The 21,580-nt window shown below is 39.9% G+C and overlaps 1 protein-coding gene across 2 annotated transcripts in view; it reads right to left on the reverse strand.

Annotated features, from left to right (window-relative positions):
* Nucleotides 1–19,483: 19,483 nt before the first annotated feature.
* LOC115016001 (ADP-ribosylation factor-like protein 4A) overlaps nucleotides 19,484–21,580 on the reverse strand; it is a 3,837-nt gene continuing 1,740 nt past the window's right edge. The window contains exons 2-3 of one of the 2 annotated variants that reach the window (XR_003833053.1): nucleotides 21,225–21,580; nucleotides 19,486–19,747 (exon numbers count right to left, since the gene is read on the reverse strand). The exon at nucleotides 21,225–21,580 is cut by the window's right edge and continues 475 nt beyond it. Coding sequence is in view for 1 of the 2 variants with exons in the window: in XM_029443662.1 (XP_029299522.1) it covers nucleotides 21,379–21,580 (202 nt within the window). In the remaining variant the exon portion in view is untranslated. The other variant, XM_029443662.1, reaches the window with a different exon arrangement.

A 21,580-nucleotide genomic window follows, 5' to 3' on the forward strand; every position in this document is an offset into this window, starting at 1 on the left:
CATGACACAGAGGCTGAAAACTACTGAAGACAGTTGTGAACACGACTACACCTCCAGAACCACAACAATGGCTCTGTAAGACTTTGAAAAGAACAAAAGTTAAAGTATAAAAACATTTATATTTCTTTTATTAATTTACACAATTTACACAGAAACTCCCAAAACATTACTAAAATCACAATAACTAAAAATATTTTAATAGTCTCTAGAGTTTAATAAAATGCGTGTCATTTCAATGAACTGTGACATAGTTATAGACAACTATGTCACCAACATTTTCCTTTAGATTTGCCTCTGCTGTCTTAGTTTTCCTGGGGATTTCCAGGGTCTTCCCTCTTCCAGCAATACAATTGCTGCACCGTCCTTCTTTCAGCTCAGTGTGTTCTTCAGTCACTGTGCAATTTTCCAGGGTTTAGTTTTCCAGTCATCAGGACGTTTTGCTGCTACTGATCCAGTCTTCTCGGCTGCCAAAATGCCACATGCTGTCATTGCCCTGCTGGCTTTTTCCAGCCGCTGGCTCCTGATACCACACCAGTCCTTCATTAAACCTCCTGCTCTGGAGCTTCAGACAGCCACATATAACTAGACTGCATGGAAGAGGACATTTACTCCTTTTTCCCTTAAGGTGCAGAGCACTTAATTAATAGAACTGCTCTCAGAAGAACGTAATGCAACATGAGACGCATACAGAAGGGACAAAGAGAATGGCTAAATAAAAAACCTTTGGGCTAAACAAGAAAAATTATCCAGACCAACCACAAGGGGGTGACAAATGCAATTCCAAACCAGATCCTTCTCCAGAACAATTATCACCGACTAGTGGATATGGAATATGGTAGTGAGTTGACTACACCGTGTGTTCAAATCAGGTATGTTCAGGTTTGGTTTGGAGAAGTCTCTCTCTCTGTATTACAGTATCCATTTTATCTATTGATTTTAAATGCTTTTTCATCCTATATTCCACAACCATTTCAAAATATAATGGATATACTACTCTGTGATGAATGTCTTTGATAGAGTTGAGTGGACTTATCTTTTTGACATTTAAATTTGGAGATACTTTTTGTAGTTGCATTACATTATTAATTCTCAACCCTATAGCTGAGGTACTAACAAGTCCTTTAATAATACAAGAGGCTGTCCTCAAGGTTTATCTTTGTCACTGCTTCTGTTTATTCTTGCTAAAGAACCATTAGCAATAGCAATTGGAGCTAACAGGCAAATACAGGGGATTAAGATTGGTAACAAAGAGTGAAAACTGTGCAAACCAGGTCCACTTACCCAGACTTAGGTTAGGGCAGGGGTCGGGAACCTTTTTGGCTGGGAGAGCCATAAAAGGCAAATATTTTTTTATGTATATGTTTATTACCTTCTTATTTTCACTGTACACGTGAGCCCTCAACCTGACTCTACTGACTCTACAGAGCTACAAAAAAACTTTCATTTAAATGATTTGAGTGTGAAATTGATTTACTGTGTCCTAAATCCAGCCCTTAGATTAAATGGGGTCCCAAAACATATATCTACCATTTGACTCCAAATGCTCTAACATAAAACAAAAAAACAAAAAAAAACTTACAATTTCAAAACATTACCTCAATTTAAACAAAAAAACTAAACGGAATGTACAGACATTTTGGGAGCTTAAAAATTTGAATTGAGACTTTTTTATCTTCCATCTATGCATAATCCATAGTGAAAAGCAGAAGAGCTGAACGAAAACTGCATGAAACTGCCACTTATCAGAGAGCTCACTTGTATGAGGAAACTGATATTGTCTCCACTACTGAGTGCTTTTACTCCCCTGAGTCAAACACAATTAGAACATCCTGAACAATTAGCTATTTATGTATTTAATTCATCCTATATTAACTCAATAAAACACACAAATATCCACTCAACCACACAGCACAACTCCCAACTCCAGCCAATCCCATGTCCTATTGTGCGTGGTGGCATGTCGTGGTGCTGGAGTCCCCCTGGTGCAAGGTTAGTGCAGTGTAACAGATAGGTGCTGCTGGTGTTCTCCAGACCTATAACCCATAATAACTCAATCATAAATAAGCAAATAAGCAGCCTCCATCACTTAACCCTAAAGAAATTGGAAAACATAACATAACAAAAAAAAAGACTGACCAAGATGAACAAACCCCCTCCTGAGGGTCTGAGGGTTGCTCACCAGCACATCAGCCTTCACTGGGAAAAGGCCCAGGCACACAAAAACAACATCAAAGAACTAGCGGCACTAGATCACACCGCAAAGACTCCAGCCAACAGCAAACTAGTATATTAATTCTGCACCTGCGTGAGAGGAAATAGCTCTCCACACGAGCAGGCAGTGGTAGTCCGAATTCATCATTCAAAATGGGAAACCAGAAAACTTAGGGCTGTCGTTGTTATGATACATACATTAAAACAAAGCAGCGTCTGCTGACCATGATGGTCTGATCTGAGTCCGCTGAAACTGTGTGTCTCTCTCAACACCCCCCCCCCCCCCACACACACACACACACACACACACTAAACAACCATCAGTCTGAAACCATGTTTTATTGTTCAGTTTGCTTTGGTCCCCTTGGCTTCTGGTGATTTGTTTTTGTCCTTCTTTGTACTTGTTTTCACTTGTCCTGTAATCACTTTATTGCAAAAATAAAAATGTAACAAAAAAAGAACATCCTGCAGGCTCAGGTTTGATTAACTGTGTCTGCTTCATCTTCTTGCATGTATCCAAATCAAAAGGGGACAATATGTTGGGCTTTTTAAAAATAAAATAAAAGTAACTTCTTTGAAAAAAAAGGAGAGATCAACCCTATGTATTTTCTGTTCATCCCTGTCTGGTAGTTTCACCTCAGGTGAGGACTCTGTGGAACCAGCTTCAGAAGACAGGAAATGTCTGCAGATGTCTGAGAGCTACACATATGACCACAGGCGCAAATCACTCACAGATGGAAAATAAATCTGAGGACTATTTTCTTTTGTTTCATGCCTGCACAAAATCCACTTTGAACATGCAACATATCATTTTCTGATAGGCTTTTAATTCTAATTCAATCAGCCTTATATTTCTTGTGCTCATTTATGACTGTATGCTAAAAAAACTTCTATTATTGACTGTTCCATACAGTCATTGACTGCTGTCGTAGTATTGACACTATCCTTAGCCGGCTGGTATGGTGCTCCGCTTCAGTTTGCACTGTTTTGGTCGATGTGTTTGGCAGCTAACGGAACTAAACACAGCTGGATACATCGCCTTTTGTTTTACATACATATATATGTATGTATATATATGTATATATCTGTATATATATATATATATATATGTATATATACATACATATATATACATACTATTGACTGAATTGACGGTCTGAGCACTTGCTCATCTTAATGTAATAGTCATAAACATTTTATATTGGCACCTAAACATGATTATGTGTTCATGACAAAGTGAAATAAAGTCCTTTCAAAAGGAAAAACTTTAATTAAGAAAACATGATTAGCAACCACAGCTGCTCTTGGCCTCCTAGCGGGCAGACACTGTAGGAGCGCATACCTTTCAAGACCAATACTAATAATATATTTAATAATATATCTGTGCATTAGCTCAAGTATTAGATTTGGGCATATTTTCACACATTACAGAGATGCCAATCTCCTGCTGCCTGCTGTGTTCCACTGACCACATGCTCTCCTGCAGGCTGCAGTTGGAGGCTTTGACCTGATTTATACTCCAGTGGTGTCTTCTGCATGACCTTCACAGGCAGCCACGTGAAGTAAGTCCTACCTGCCTCCTGTCATCAACACAGACTGTTGGACATGTAGAAATGGCAAATGAGTGTCAAATGACAAAGCCTAACATAATGATTTGCTTTGACAGCTCAGAATTATTTTATTCCTCACCTTGCCTTACCATGTGCTTTACCAGCATGTACCCTGGCATGCTCACACTGACAATATCTGTTTCTCATTCTCTCTTTCTCGACACACACTCCAGACAGCCCCGAGGCAGTGGTAGTTGGCAGTGGCTGTGTTTGGTTATATAACAAACTCCGTCAGAGGCTGTGTAGTTGTGTTGTGTCCCGACCATCCAGGCCGAACAGGAAGACAGCTACTAATGCATTATGAAGACCTTTATGTGACGTCAGCAGATTTATCAGTTCACTTTTCCAAACAAATGATCATAAAAGGTTTAAGACATAAGGTCACTTTTTTTCTTCTTGTTCCCGAGTAAGGTAAGGTACCTATGGAAGCCCAAACGGCACTTTATTAAAATGATAACGTTAACTTGAAAATGAAAATGTCATTTCATAATAGTATTATCATTTTCCAATTTTATTTGATTGTTCACATAAATTGTATGGGTTTTGTACAACCATATTAAAATACAAATAGAAAAGCTGTATGACATTTAATTTAAAGTTACCCGCTGTACAGTGGACAATATCCAAATGTTAATTCCAATTAGAAAATTATTGTGAAATAAACAATATATCCTGATTTTCCATTAAAAACTGAATTGTATGCAATTTTCTAACCATTTGAACATGATAATGAAAACAGCATTTAACATTTCGTTTTAAAAGACCCGTTGAGCTGTAATTCTAGGAACAACACAGAGTTGGACATAACTGCATTTACTATAGGAGTCATTGTGTTATAATACTGCAGCGCAGAATCTCATGGGGATTGTGTGTGAATGAGTAAACAGTGCCTTTTCCACTGTCCTTGTGATAGACACCTGTAAACATGGTAACTGCAAACAAAGAAGATGGCGACAGCTCAAAAATGCACAACAAAAATGGCTGAAAAGTAAATTAAAATTCCTTTTATTTTTACTAAAACTCACAGAAATTCAACAAAACTAATATAAATTTAAAGTTAGTCTAAATTTAAACCAAAATAAGATGCCAAAATTACCAAATTGCCTCATTGCCAAACACTATTTGCAGATGGTAGGCTATTGCTGCCTCCAGCTGGCCCTTTTGAATGGCTGTTTGGACAATTCAACATGAATTATCATTGGATACAACTGCTTAAAGAGAGCTGTCTGTCTTTTTTTTCCGCAATGTGAAACAGTGATTTTGGGACAACTTCAGGAGACCCATAAATACCTCACTTCTTTGTTGGATAACAATACTCTGGATTACATGCATATAATATAATATATAACAAACACAAGAAAAGTTCACAAAACAGAAAGAAAAAAACAAACAGATATCTTATCACGGAACGGAGAAGAAAGTCAAATAAACAGCCATCTCAATTTAGATATACCCAAAACAACAGAGAACAACATCGATACTGTATTGCCGCAAGGAAAAGATGAAAAAGACAAAAAAGTACCGTAGTTCCACGTTATTACTATTTTATTAATTTTTCTTGGCAGAAATTAATGAAATGCTGAAATATAGGCCAACAGTATATTTAAAAAAATCAAGAAGGCCTCCCGACCCTCTGTAATGCTTTGACAGTGATATAAAGGACATAGATGCTCTAGGACTCAATAAAACATAGACATAAAGAGAAAAACACCATGTGATGTTATCCCTTGCTGTGTGTTTCCTCAGACTGATTGGTTTCCTGTCTTTGCGACAGCCTCTTTCCTTTCATTCAAACTTCTTTATTTTTAGTGAACAACCAGGACATTATGTTCCAACGTCCATCCGGTCAGCTCCTCTCAGATCAGCTGTGGAGGCTCAGAACTTCACATTCTACAGAAATTAAGAACAGCAGATTAATATACATATAATTGCAGACAAAATTAGTTATTTAGAAAGACTGCCTGAAACAGTGTGTTTAACTTCAGACATGACATTTGACATGCACAAGAGTCTACATTCATACTAGCAACCATCATCTAGAACCTACATTGAATTAACTTGTACTTCACTACACTACAGTTGTCTGTCTAAGCCAAGCCACATTAGCCATATATCTTCCTCATAAGGAAGAGATGCACAATATAGAAGAAGCTCCCAACAGTACCCAGAACAGCTCAATCTATAAATATAACCAAGAAAAAGAAGACGCACCCCCACTCATACACAGACACACACATCTAGTTTTTTTTTCAGCGCGTCTGACACTCGACAGGGTAATTCATCTACTGTTCATATGTATTTTTAAGGACTGCTTTAGGTCACAACTACACTTACCCTGGACAAATAAAGTATAAGAACATGAGTTAGTTCTCTTCTGTAGCTGGATCTAGCAAGAGACACCATTTAAGTTGAGTTAAATTAACATGTTGGGGAGTACCCAGTTGTTCCTAGGATGGGTTAACCTAGCTTAGCATAAGAACTGGAAGCAGGGGAGACAGCTAGCCTGCATCTGTCCAAAGTGTAAAAATGCACCCACGCTCCTCTAAAGTTCCTTGATTAAGTTGCTGTTTCTTGTTAGTTTAATCTGTACACATACTAATATGTAGAAAACACAATTTTGTGTTTTATGGGGAGTATGTTCTGGAATTATTGCTGCTGCGCTGACATGCATGCAGCTGGTTGCTGTTGCTCCTGCTTGTTTTTCTTATTTTTTCCAATATACTTGTTAGATTTGATCAAACTATTAACGTATTTAAACCCTCTCTAAACATGCTAGCAGAGAGAGTTCTGGTCAGGTTTTTTCACAGCAGCTACTCCATAGCCGCGTTGTTTACTCCTGGGACCAGATGGTCATGCTGACGCCGGCCGTCATGGCAATCAGAACGGATATCCCCACAGAAATCTGGAGGACACACAGAGGATGCGGAGGAGGAATGAGGCAACGAGGGAAACAAGCTGTCCAGACAACAGAGAGTTAGGCTGCATTCATACCAAATCAAGCATTGTGGTGAAAACAGCAGACCTCCTATTCATTTGAATGTGGGTAGTGGAAATAGAATCAACTTTTGAAGAAACACTACCCGATGTCACGCTGGGGTGGCCAATCACCTAATCGCCGATCCAGACGTGTACAACCCTGCCATGAGGGAGTACAAAGACATCAATTGTTGTGCAGTCTCATGCTGTTAAATGGGCCATTTAAGTGACACTCTCACAACTCTGTGCTAATCGTCACTACGCCTGATTTGGCAAGAATGCAGCCTTAAGGAGAAGAGGACCCATAAGCCATATTTTTCCTCTCTCTTTATGAGATAACATTTTTGCTTGAATTGTTGTCTTTTCGTCCCTTCTTAATCTTCTTTTTTTTTTTTTACTGGAGAACCTTTGGCATATGACAGAGATAGAAGGAAGTGTGGTAAAGGGATCAAGTGCAGCAAACCTTGAGACATTCTCCGGCAACGGCATCTTTCGACCAGCCATCCAGTGAGCCAGACTGCCCAGAAGGACAGTGAAGTGAGCAGGTATGGGAGTTTAGCTAACCCAGTTTGGACATAAGGCTATTCCTTTAACCAGAATGATCCTGGCCAATGTACAGTCGCAGGAAAATAAGACTCAAGTTAACCAGCAACAGGACTGTGTGACTCAATCGTGGCATCCTGGATCAAGCTGCTGCACTTTTTGGGCAGACTGCAGGACTGAGCGCAGGATTACAGGGGGGGGGGGGGGGGGACTCAAGTATCATAGATGATGGAAAATATTTCCCTGATGTCAAATCTTTTTATTTTAAAGATGTATTTTATCTGCCCGGAGAATTCTCCAATGTTTTTGTTTGTTTTTGCATTCTTCCTGTCACGGTCACATCTGTATCCCTAGTGTTTTCCTGTCCATGTTTTCCCTGTCTCTTTGTGTGTGTGTGTTTGTGTGTGTATGTGGCATGAGCGCGGCCAAAGACTTCAGCAGCTGATCTCATTCAACCCATCAACTCCAATCTGCTCACCTGTCTACAATCAACTCATCCCAGCACAGTTTATCTACCCCGGTCTTCCAGCCACTCATCGCCAGGTTGTTGTTTCTACTACCCCGGATCACTGCATAACTTGTCGCTCAACGCCTGCCTGCCTGCCTGCCTGCCTGCCTGCCTGCCTGCCTGCCTGCCTGCCTGCCTGCCTGCCTGCCTGCCTGCCTGCCTGCCTGCCTGCCTGCCTGCCTGCCTGCCTGCCTGCCTGCCTGCCTGCCTGCCTGCCTGCCTGCCTGCCTGCCTGCCTGCCGTACCATTATTCTCTCACCATCTGCCTACTAGCGAGTATTGCTTTAATAAACTATTTAAACTTACTCCGTTTCCAGAGTCTAGTGTTTCTAGGTCTCCTCTGGACGTACCCATAACACTTCCTGTTCAGGAATGCACTACTACTAATACTGTTTGTTCTGTTCTGTTTCGTCAGGTTTTTTATGTGGAGCACAATGGACTAGGTTACAACTGCATTTCGTTGTGCAACCCTGTGTTGCATAATGACAATAAATTATCCTTGAATCCATGAACCTAAGATTTCACTCTGTCTGTGTGTTAAATATAAAGCTACAGCACCCGGTTGCAGTAGACATAAAGGTGGGAACAGTCTGGTTCTGTTTGATGTTAACAAAATCAAACTACCGACACCTCTAAAGCTCACTTTTAACACTTAACTGCTCCCAGCTGTTTCTAGAGCAGATGCAAGCCCAAATATCTGAAGAGATGTTCAACTGCCATACTGGCTCTCATTTAAACTGGGATAACACACACACACACACACACACACACACACACACTTATCAGTGTCCACAGTGTGCTGTTATCTGTTTCCTGCTGTAGGGTTTTCACAGCACAGTTAACACAGGACTTAAGTTAGGCCTCTGCAGCTTGAGTAAATAACCCTTTAAACCAGATGCAAAACAATCCTGTGAAATTTAAGGCTGAAAACTGAACTGGATTTGTATTCAATTCTAATGAATCACCATGAGGTCAATTGTGTAGCTGTTCTGGAGCTTTCTATCATATCACATGATTTTCATCGGCAAATTAAGTTTGTTCAATGTCATAGAATTATTCACATTCTCACTTTTCTGAGCACTTTAAGGACTTCTCGTGCATGTTGTTTATGTGTTACCTTGAAAACCGCAGTTAACAAACAATCTCATTTCTAAGGTTGGTCAATAGTTAAGTTCAGTGACATATATCTATACCTATCACTCATAACATATCTATCTTCTCATAGACTGTGCAGCATTGACACAGACACAAGTTGTAAGTTCTTTAAGGTGACATATTATACATATTGCACTTTTTCATGGCTAGTCAACTTAAATATGTGTCCCTGTTATGTCTAGAGACAACCAAAGTATGAAAAATGCCATCCATATTTCTCACAAAAACACGCAAGAAGTGACATGGACGTTGTCATGCTTGTTGATGTTGTTACACGTGTTCACAAAATAGCCTGTTCATACACCTTTTTACTATTTATCTTTATCTTTATACTGGTCAATATGTAAATCAAGTGCAACCTTAGAACAAGGACACTTATAGACATTCATAGTTTATTCCACAATAGTTCCATTTCAGACATTCTCAGAGAGAGAATACATTTTTAGAATCGGCAAAAAAGAACACATTTATAATTCATGCAAAAAACTGGATAGTTTCCCCCGAATATGATTAGCATAAAGAGGGCATGTCTGTAAAGGGGAGACTCGTGGGTATCCATATATACTGTATCTTGAGGTGAGAGATCAAGGGATCAAAGTGAATGTGGCGATGCCAGTTTTTCCTTTGCCAAAATTTAGTCTCACTTTGGAGCGTTATTTAGCCTTAGCTTTTAGTTTAGTTCTAGTTCATATGATACCAGTAACTTCAATCTAGCTAGATCTAACTGAGCCTGATACAGCATTTGAGTGACAGAATGCAGGGCAAGCCCGCCTGCAGGCTGTCGGACTGAGCTGACAATATTACACTTGTATGGATGCACTTTGCTTAACATAGCCTTTTAAAAAAAACATTATGCTCAAACTGTGAAACAAATATTCTACTCCCCTACAAGAAGAAATACATAGCCCACAACATGACCCAGTTATGCAATACTGCTGCTTCATTCATTTTAACTCTTTCATACACAGAACCTTTAGCAGCAATTTTAACTGGTCAGCACCATTTAAACATTCAAAATGTTATTTTTTGTGAAACTTTGTGCAAACCTTAATGTATCCTATACCTCAGTATATTATCCGATGGACAACTGGCTAATGGATCTTTTCAGATGCATGTCTACATTTCACATGTGTTGCCAACCACAAGTAATGGTAAATGGACTTGATATGCTTTCCAAAGTGCAGGGCAGGATTTGGCACCTGAAACCCCATGCCCTGAAGCCTTGTGTATGGCCCTTGATTGGCGACGTTGAAGCTCACCTGGATTTAGAGGTGTTGGAACAGCAGTAGTGCTGCGGGGAAAATCCCTTAACTTGTCACATCTCTGAAATTCTGTCCTTTCTCCACCACCTCTTTGACCTGACTTGCATTTACATTGCACCTTTTTAGTCTTCCTTCTAGTCTTTACTCAAAGTGCTTTTACACTTAATCAGAATCTATTCAATTTAAGAGACTTAGATGCACGTATAGTTATGATCTTCAGTTGAAGGATCCTGTGTCATGGTCTTGGGTTTTTGATGTGTCTGTTTCCTGTTTTATTTTGAAGGTTCACTCTCCTCTTGTGTATTGTCTTCCTTCCATTGTTTGTTTTCTGCCTTTTTAATTGTCTGCTCCGCCCTGATTTGTTCAACCTGTGGTTCATTCGTTGAATGGTCTCTTGTGTATTTAATACCCTGTTTCTTTGTCAGTTCGTCAACGCACCAAGTGAGTAGTGTTACAGCTGGTTTATTGTGACCAGCTTTAGTGTTTTTGCTAGTGATGGCAAGATGATGCTTCATTAGGCATTGAAGCTTTTCAGCATATTGGTTCACAAAAGGGTTAATTTCTTGAGGCTTCATGTGCACACAAAATCACCTTTTGGTCAAAGCGTGTAAAACAAATGTTTACGTATGTAAACATGGTTTTATGAATGAATGTGAGCCTGTAACCATGTGACTATCACCCTCGACTCAGAAGCTTTACATTAAAACACAGTAACCCAAATCAGAAATTAGTGTCTGCGTATATAAAGTAAATCCTACCACACTAGAAGTGTGCTTGTGAGGTAGAGGCTCAAAGGAAGCTGCTGTTCAATGAATCTTCATTTATAAATCTTGTGTTTAAAGGCTCTCCATCCTTGAAAGCAAACTCTACTGCATAGAAACTTGACGTGTAGGTAAACAACAAGTTACAATATCTATAGTTATAGTTCACATCATAGTTTATAATAGTAGGGTATACTATGTACATTTTAATTGAAAATATATAGCCTACTCCTGTAATAAATAAAACATTCAAATCTGAATAAATTAATTTTCCCACAAATGTGATGTTCAATCGACCCTTTTACTGCTGACATCATGATGAAAGTGTTCCAGAGAAGGACAGAAAATGTTGCTAAAAGCTTAGCCTTCTGCTGTCGTTAGCCGTCACGGCTGCTGCATCGCAGAGGGAAGCTCAATGCTCACGCCGACGGCTAAACTATTAGACAGATGCAAAAAAATAAAAAAATAATTGATAATACGTTAAACTACTCTAGAGATACAGAGAAAATGGTGCCAACAGTTTAGCTTTCTGCTAGCCAGTTGTTAGCCTTTCGCTGCGGTCAGCAGAAGCTAAACTATGAGCTCTCCATCGGTGAAAATGCGATTGCCGATATTGTCAGACTCTCTTTTTGATAAGTCCGTCTTCCTTTTTTGGGTTGCTTTGCAGTGTAGGCAGTTGTTGCCACAACAAGCCAACAAAACTGTTAAGCTAACATGTTTCAGACAATTATTCTGCCTCCACCTACGGTCTGCCCACAAAAATATGTCATGTTTATTAACAGAAAAGGGGTCTATTCACCTATTGTTTGCCTGACCTAGGGCGCATCCGCATTGCGTCATTTTGTAATCTTATTTCTGTTTGTGAGTGATTAGCATACTTTGCCTAGCGTAGCCAGCTTTATTACCCTTTGCTTGACAAAATGTTTATTAAGCTTTAACAAAGCTGTTACTAAGTTTGAATAACTTTTTCACATGAGAAAGCAACCCCTTTAGATTCCAAAATGAATGATCAGTTTATCAAAATAATGGCTACTTGGAAATTTATGCTAAAGTTTTTGAGCTGTCAGGAGCTGCTGGCTGTGTGAGACCAGCCGGTGAGCGTACATAGGCACATGTCAACTGTGTTTTTGTAATTACCCTCATTGCCAAAAGGAGTACATGCAGGTCAGCATTGCATGTTAACCATGGGGTATTAAAACAATAATAAAACTAAATTAAATCAAGAATTACAAATTTGGCAGACAGGTTAGTATAATTTGGTCGGATGGCGGAGCCATCTACACCAAAAGACAGAAAGAGCCTCTAAGGTTAGCAGGTGTCTGGAATTTAGCCACCTAAACAGAGAGTGTCCCAGATGACGTGGGTCTTAGAAGGCCCACACACCAAGCTGATGGTCGGCCAATGTTGGGCTGTCGGTAAGCGTCTGTCGCCCTAGATTTAGCGGTGTGTCTCACACCGTTGGCATTAGTCGGCCTATGTTGGTGTTTTTTAGACAGTTTGAAATCGGCGGCTCTGATTCAAAATGATTCACTCTGATTGGTTGTTCTGCTTAAGCAAATCAGTGCACAAGAAGAGAAACAGACATAGGCTACGACTCATCAAGTCAAGAGGGCACACATAGAGGCTCTTTTTATTTTGGATTTTCATTTCATCTCATCATTCCAATACACAAATATTTTCACAACGACATGGACATCTGGAATGAAGCTAAGTGATTAGCGAGAGAGGTGTGGAGAAAATCCACACCCATTAACCCTTTTTCTCTATAATACCCATTTATCATATTGAACTACATTGTGCTATGAGGTACTTTTTTGTGTTTCATTTTATTTGTACATTCTTTACACCAATTTAAAAATGAATTATTAGATTTGCATTATATTTTCATTTTATTTCAAGAAAAATGGAAAAATAAGATTGCTTTCATGTACTAATGTAAACAATATTCAACAATAAAATAACCTCCAATAAAAATATTCACTTTTTCTCTCTGTATTATGTTACCTCTCCATGTTCATCTCTTCATGACTTCATGTCTTACATCTATACTTAGGTGCTGGAGTTCACACAGCTTTGAGTACAGCTCTAATCAGGAGTTGAAGAAAAGGTGTTTTTTTTTGTCTACTCAAGTCAAGATACCATGAATCTCACATGGACATGCAGTTGGAATGACATTCAGCTTCCTTCATACAGCTGACCAATGCTTGTGTCGTTCTTTGTAAAAAAAATATGTATACACGGATAAAATCGATAACTTGCAATGAATTAGAGTGATATTTGATCTAATCTAATCAAATCTAAAACACTACTTGAAAACAGCACTGAGATTTTGCATCACTCCGCATTGGATCACAGACTCATATGAGCCTGATGTGAGCTTGCAGCAGAAGCAAATTCAAGTTCACTGTTCCCTTTGACATTTGACTCCACAGGTTGTTCGGAACCGACAGGTCAAAGCAGAATAATTCTTCAGTATGAGGAAGTTATCATCATTTAGACATCAAGTAAAAGTTACCCTCCTCGTGTCCTCCTCCCTCTTTCCAGAGGAAAACACATCCCTCTCTGCTATTGTTCTCTTCACACTGAGGTCATTTACAACCGTGTGGTGGTCCTGCAGCACGGGAAGGAACGTACAACACTGGAGGGGAAGGGGCTTCCTATACATGGAATCGCAGTTTCGGGCTTCCGGTGGAATCGCAATGCATTCTGGGGTGGCAAGACTAGAAAAGTGAGCACCAACTCCACAAGCGCCGCCATATTGGATTTATTCTCTACGTGTTTACATTTTACTTAGCTTATTCTTCAAGCGTGTTTACATTGTATTTGGCTAGTTTTTTAGTGTGTAAGCATCGCTCTTCTAGTTATGGGATTTGGACACCGTAATTGTGTGGTGAAAGGATGTTCGAGCAGTGGGAAAAAGCTTGCGACTGCAAGCCCCCGTTCGAACTATTTACATTTCCAACCGCACTAAAGAACAAAGACAGAAGGCTAGCATGGACCAAAGCTGTAGAGACAGGATTACAATGGGAAGTTTTGGGTACCCAAGAAATCTTGGCGGATTTGCAGTGAGCATTTCATGCAAGGAAAACCAACAAATGAATTCCCTGATCCTGAACTCGACCTGGGGTATGTAGTCTATCTACTTGATTTATATATTGACAAATGTACTTTCTATATATTGAGTTGTATAATAATTAACAAACACAAGTTAGGTATATATTTATAATAGCTTACCCTGCAACACAACTGCAATAAGCACTTATGATATCGCCAGTTTTCTTGACTGCGCAGATCCATGCCGAATGTGGCGTATGGGAAACTTTCATTGAATTTTGCTTTCAAAAAGCAAAACTCAGAATCTGCGAGAGGATTGAAAGATATTTGTTTCAACCAGCCAGAGTCAAACAGTCTAAATGCTTTGCCTTCTTTGTATTCGTTCAAAGTTCGTTTATGTATCTTTATCTTTTCCAGCTCCGTTGGCCAGACGCTCTGATACGTTTTGTATAAGTAAGTGATACGCTATCAATAGGTTTGACATACATATAATAATTAGTTATGTATTCGTTATGTATACGTCAGCTACAACACCGCTGTGGAAAAGTTGGACGTATTTGGACTTTTGAGCTACTTTTCATATACGCGCATACGTTTCTGCCATACTGATATGTGTGACAGGTCCTTTAGTGTTAAGGTTCTATTTTATTGTAGTGCAGAGCGTAGTGATCTTTTGTGTGATGGTAGCTGCTGCGTGATTAGATATTAGTCTGCAGTCTCATAAAAGTCCAGTCAGTCTCTGTTATGCTAATGTTTAGCTAATAAAGTTAGCCAAAGATACGATTGTTTCTTCATAATCTTTCCACATAACATTACTACACCTTCATTATCATGAACATATACACTGTAGTTTACTCTATCCAACATACATGTCGTGTTGCCCTAAATACTCACTAAAGCACCTAATAATCTCCAACAAATGCAGTTCCTGCTGTTTGAGTAATGGTTGTTAAAAACTAAAGATATCTTTAATACTTATTTGCAACTGCTGACAACTTCCTTTGTTACCTTCCTCTCCTCCTGCACTCCATGCCCATGTCACTTCGCTTTTGAGTAGATTGTTGAGAGGTTGGGCTACCTTTTGGCAGGTACCTGCCTACATGATGACACTGTGTATGACAGAAGGTGATTCTGCTGGCATCTGCAGCAACACACAACCCTTTACCTTAAGGTATTTTATTACTCAATAAAACTGAGTAAATTCAAACCACAAGTTGTAAGCTTCCTAAGCAGATAATGAGGACAAGACGAAGGAAAATACCAAGGAATTGGACCTGCATTATATGGTGAAGGTAGTATACAGTAATGAAGCTTCAAGTTGCATGACATTCAAGGTACTATAACACACACTAAGGTTGATTCCACACCAGTATTTCCTTTCATTTAGTCCGGACCAAATATTGGAGCAATTGGACCTCTTATGATATTGATGAGTAAGGATGAACTAAAGAAAATGAGATCAGGAGTCTAGCAATGGCATAGGAGTGCAATGCTAAATAAATGGAGTAATCTTTTAACTAGAGACCATCTTGCGATAGGATCACACCAGCCGTGATGCAAAATCGTTAGTCAAAATCCGTCCACAGAAAGACAGAAAGACAGACAGAGATTGAAAAACACCTCTGTGGTAGTTCCCGCTACAGTAGGTGTCTCCAGGAGTATATTTTGCCGTGATGACACACAACATATTACCATCGTCCCTGTCACAGCTGGTAAATATGTTACCTAAAATGATGCAATCATTTTCTATAAGCAGAGGTTGTCTCACATTCAACTTCAGCCTGTTAACAGACAACATGCCTGGTTCAGAGGGCCTGAGTGAGGGCACAAGTCCGAGACAATCAGATCAAACAAACACAAGCGAGTGTGTAAACTGTTCCAGGTGGGTTTTATTTGTTAAAGCCTTTAAAGAGGGCCAGGGTGACACATCAGTCTGTTCAAACATTTGAGCCAACTCAAAGGGATTTGAGCTTCCAGCCCTCTCAGTATGTCAGTCAGAGGTGCCAATGAAGCATCAAGGGGTGACTCCCTGTCTGCACCGCCTTCGCTGCGAAGGAACCAGGCTGTGCCAACAAACAACCATTTATCCTTTACAGAAGCCTGTATGAATAATTTCCAGTCTTCCTCCCGAGTATCACAATGACAAGCAGTGAGTACAGAAGTGTGTCCGACAATGTGTGGAATAAAGTCCATCCCAATTCTTATGCCACACGTTCCTGTTGCTGAGCAGGCTTTGGTTGGAGGCAGTGTCTGCAGTCTGTGGCACACGGTTGAGGAGGGTAGTGGGAGATTAAAAAGCACTTGAAGCAGAGTGCCTTCTTCTTCCTTTTCTGCTGAAATATTTGTGTGGAGGAGCGTGGCAACGATAAGTGAAGATTGTGTAAGGTTAGGTGGAGGATCTGTGTGGTTGACAAAGATAAGTTCCAGCATCTGTGCAGAACATGGGCCACGTTACGTAACATTTTGGAGGGAAAACAAGAGCATTCATACATGACGGCTGGAACGTTATTGGACTGCTTCTAATTAGACTGTTTCAGTGACACCAGCAACCTCCCCTGTAACAGGAACACTGTACAACACGCTAAGTGCATACGCCTTTATACTGTGGCAGACTTGAACTCTTGTTGACAAATCTGCTCTGCTGTTACAGATATATGGTACTGTCTGAACCCCTGCACACAAGGATATACATTTTTCTCTCCAGCGCATTGAACATTTTCCCGTATAGATTACTTTCTTGTTGAAAATAAATTATCCATCCATCCTAAATTGCTGCCATCATGAGAGTCATTTCCCTCCCCCCTTCTAATGGACCTTCTACCTCCCGCTCACCTCGGAGATTTTGTTGAATTTGTGTCTAAGCAAATATTTTTTTTTATTGAAACCAACACATAAATCATAGCACACTATGGGAAACATTTAGATGATGCATGAGACCTTAGTATACCCTATGTATCATATGACAAACAACAACGCACTTCCACTGTTAGTAGTTTCACCCATCGTATTCTGCAGTTACAGAATGAATATATATTGTCTACTGCTGCTGATTTATATATAGAAAAACAGAATGCGACAACCCGTCTGCAGCTGATGCGAAAGAAATACTTATCAAGTCCAGACGTACCCACTACGAATGTGATGACAAACCAAGTAGACTTTTGGCACACCAGCTCCGACAGTCTCATCTCAGAAATGAACACAATCGGCGCTCTTGTTTAACTCTAGTTCTGTCAGTCTGTACAAGCAAATACAGCACTCACATACGCAAACATCATTTTTCATTTCCAGTCATGAGACCATCAGAACTTTTGAGGCAGATTTGCCCTTTAGAGTCTTTCCTGCAGTTGTTTACCTGCCGCTCTTATTGTCCAGCTGATGGCACGTTAAGCAGGCCCTAATAAAGTTTAATTACAGATAAACATCACTTTGAAGTATGAGCTTCACTGAGGAATACCAAGTTGAATTCTGTAAATGTGGTGAGTGTGATTGCTGACACACAGATACCATGCAGCCTTTTTATTACAGTACAGAACAAGGTGGTGTTTAACCCGGCTTCCTGACTACAGGGACAGGCTGAAAACAATGCCAGCGGCACTGTCGTGACTAGTAACAAGCATGACTACGTGCATGGTATTACTACGTTTTTAACAAAGCGTTATTTGGAGAGCAGAGGTCATTGGGGATTCCTCCTAGTGAAACATCTTGCAGTGTGTGATGCACTGTTGCTGGAAGTCAACAACTTCAAGACTCCCAATTTCAAGACAGCCAGTGTTTAGTGTGAATAGTTCAGTGATCTGACGCCTTTGAAAGTCAGGAGTGTGAATTAGGTTTAAGTGTTGGGTCGGGTTTGGGGCTGGGGTTGCGGTGGCAGAGAGCCAGGCTCTTCTCAGGAAACCTAGGCCGGCAGGGAGTGGTTCCTTTTCCCTTATCACCATATCCTGTCCTCCACTCTGACGACTGCACTGTTTACACCCTTCACAGCGTTTACTGACCGGGGATCAGATTAACAGTTCACACAGTCATCAATCAGCTTGAACAAGCCCCACAACACCCACACCCCTCCTGCTGAATACACACTCTTCAAATGAGCTTTTAAAGTCCATTTCCTCAGCTGTAAGAAAGTGAGGGATCAAAGACTGGACTCCTGAATGTGAGTGAAATACACAAGCACACAGCTATACATGTTAGTGGGGGGAGAAAGGCAAGATCCTTTCGTTTATATCTTTATCCTTGTAAATCCTTGTAACCAACAGGGCAATATAGAATATTATTTCTTCATAATTAATTAATTATTAGGTCTTCATTACACCCTGGGCATATGACAAAGGTGGAAAGCAATCTTTCTCTGGCCGCTACACTGACTATCAATTTTTGTAATCATTAATTACAGCAGTTCCATTTCTATACAAACAATGCAGCCACAGTATTAAAACTGAAAAGACAGGATAAGAAGCTTCCATCACTCTCAAACTGGCTGATTGTAATGTTTTGACAGTAATAACTCAGTCTGTGTTATCAAACTACTCGGATGCTGCTGAAGATTTATTTGCATCAGTAGTATTTGTAAACACAAAATGAAAACTGATCAAAACATTCCATGAGCTCAGATTGAGTGACAGTAGCATGAGAAGATGAGGATGGTAGACCTGCAGCGGATCCCTCAGCTCTCCTCCTGCTCTCACACTAATCCACTGTTAATTACTTGGTGCAGGCGGGCTGATAGGGATGTTTGGGAACAAGTGACCCCTGAAGCCCCCTCCATCACTGTGCTAAAGCTATTGGTCATCCCCCAGCCAAGGGCCATGGGAAGAGGAAGAGGATTAACCTGGCATGCCACCCAGCTCTGCGTGAGCTTTGTGTAATGGAAAATATACAGGGCCACTGGGCAGGCTGTTGCTGCAGAGGATCAACCAATGAGAGTTTCTACTTTTCCATCAATCACTTTGCTGTTACTGATACATCCATAAAAGCACAATGATGAAAAATATAATAACATTAATAACAAAATATGGTTTTAAGTTCATGCACAGCTCCAACAGTTGCAAGCTTATTAACAATAGGCATCCACTGTGCAACGTGCAGGCTGGAGGACGGCTCCGAACGATCAGCAGTTACACTGATAGATAAAAATAAAAAAACACCGGCTACATCACTGTCCTTCTGTCGTTTTATTCCAAGTGAACAAAGTGGTACATGAAATTTAAGTTGTGTGGTTTACAATTGATACACAGCAACATACTGCATATGAATATATATATAATAATAATATATCTAAAATATATATATATAAACTATATACATTTTATATATATATATATATATATATTATAATATATACATTAATATATTATAAATATATACTATTTAAAATATATATAAAATATATATATATTTAAAATATATATAAAATATATATATATTAATATATATAATATATATATATATAAAAAAAACACAAGCAACATCTCACATCTTCAAGTTTCAAGGTCCTGCAGAATTCTGTCCGAGTCCTTTTGAAAGTAAAAGGAGGATTTAAGTGCCTTCAGATGTCAGCTGTGTGGTCAGATACGATGTGATCAGTCTCTGAGGACGGAGCTCAACAGGCAGCCAAGGAATATTCCTACTGATTCCTTCTTTGGTGTATTTCCCTCCATTGGCTCAGAGCTAAGAAGCGAAAGACGAAACCTTTTATCACAGGAAATGATGCATTGCATACAGACCCCTTCGAAACTTTTGGAACAGCAACAGAGGAATTCTTTCATTTTTGCTGAACTCTCAAAACATGTCAGCTTTTATTTCCTGGTAAATACCTGAAAAAAGAGCTAATAAAGTCAGCTATGGAATGTTAGCTCGCTATAAGGGCCAGTGAAGTAATGTTAGCTCTCTAAGCTAACATTACAAGTTCAAAGTGCATTGCGGATGATACAAACAGTTATAAAATCCTTTCAAAACAGTGCAGCACCAACATTTATTACAGTACCTAGCAAGTAAGGCTGGGCATGGAACTTCAATGCTATGTTGGCACTGAAATGTTTGAATGTCTTGTCAAATGTGTAATCTTGTTTACTTATTCTTTGATCAAATGCTCTACTGCTGAAACTCACTTATTGTATTAGCACTAGTCATACCAGCCATATTAGCAAGCTAACATACCGTCACCAGATGTTAACCAGCTCGTAAGCTCCCCGGTAACAAGAATGAAGATTGGGAGACTTTGATGATTTAAACATAAACAAATATTTTATGTTTTCTATAACTTAATAAAATCCTATCTTTGGCATTTCTGTACTGACATTGTTTTTGGGCTCAAAAAATACACTGACACTGATATAGCTGCGATTAGCTAATATCCTAATATCCGATATATGATCGGCCAGGCAGATTTATTGGTCTAGGCTTAATTATTCATCTAATTTTACCAAATTACAGTGGAACAGGTGAAGTAGAGGTAATGCATTAATTACTACGACAATGATCCAAATCCGTCTTAGAGAAACATTCAGCCATGCCCTGATCTCAACACACAGTACGTGTCTGCACTGCATGCTGGTCCTTTGAGGCTACTGTCAGGACGGACATCTTCCTGATGGTATAAAACGATGGTTCTGGAAAGAAGACCGCACCCTTTTTCATTCAGAAGGATTGAAACCAACAACAGGGTTTCAGATGGACTGACATGTGCTCAGTGTGGCTGTGCTCAGGACGTCTCGGCTTGTGGTGTGTCAACATCTGGCCACAGGAAGGAAGGGACTAACAACTAAATAATAGTTTCCATCATTAACAGCCATGCTGAACAGCTTTTACATGTTTAAGGGTCATTGTGCATCCTGTTCTTAGTGAATCATTACTCTGCATGTAAACTTCTTGACCAAACCCCCATTGTGCAACACGGATACAAAATACTTGTCCCTATACGGACATATGCAGCGTTGGTTGATTTGCTCTAACACAAGCTTTGGTAGCAACGCACATTTAAACAAGTAACATAACACAAGCAGGTCAGAGCTCATTGTGTAAACTTCATTGTTTTTGCTGCTGTATAGCATAATACTGGACTTCCTTGATTAATAACAGGATTGTTGGCATCCAAAGTCCATGGGACAAAATCAATCCCACGTTCCTCTGTGGGAGCCAAACTGACCTGAACAAACAGTTCCACTGGAGGGATCAAACTCAGCCAATCAGACTTCAAAGGGCAGTAAGTGACTGCTCACAATGGACCAGAAGATCACACGCAGCTCTCATGTAGCTTTAGATCCAGCTCACATTGTATAGTTCCCACTGTTAGAAGCACATCATCTCTTCTTTTTCTGTTGCCGCAGCATCTTTCTCCTCTTCATGATCATGGTGTGCAGCTTCTCCAGACCTTCCTGCAGTCCCTCACCGATGATAGCACACGCAGGTTGAAGGTGCCAGGGTGTGGCGGTGGTGAGCTCGCCTAGAGCCAGCGTGCTCTCCATCTCAGCCAGGCTGAGTGAGTTCCTCAGGTCCTGTTTG

The sequence above is a fragment of the Cottoperca gobio genome, chromosome 11, assembly GCF_900634415.1.
Source record: "Cottoperca gobio chromosome 11, fCotGob3.1, whole genome shotgun sequence".
NCBI lineage: Eukaryota > Metazoa > Chordata > Actinopteri > Perciformes > Bovichtidae > Cottoperca > Cottoperca gobio.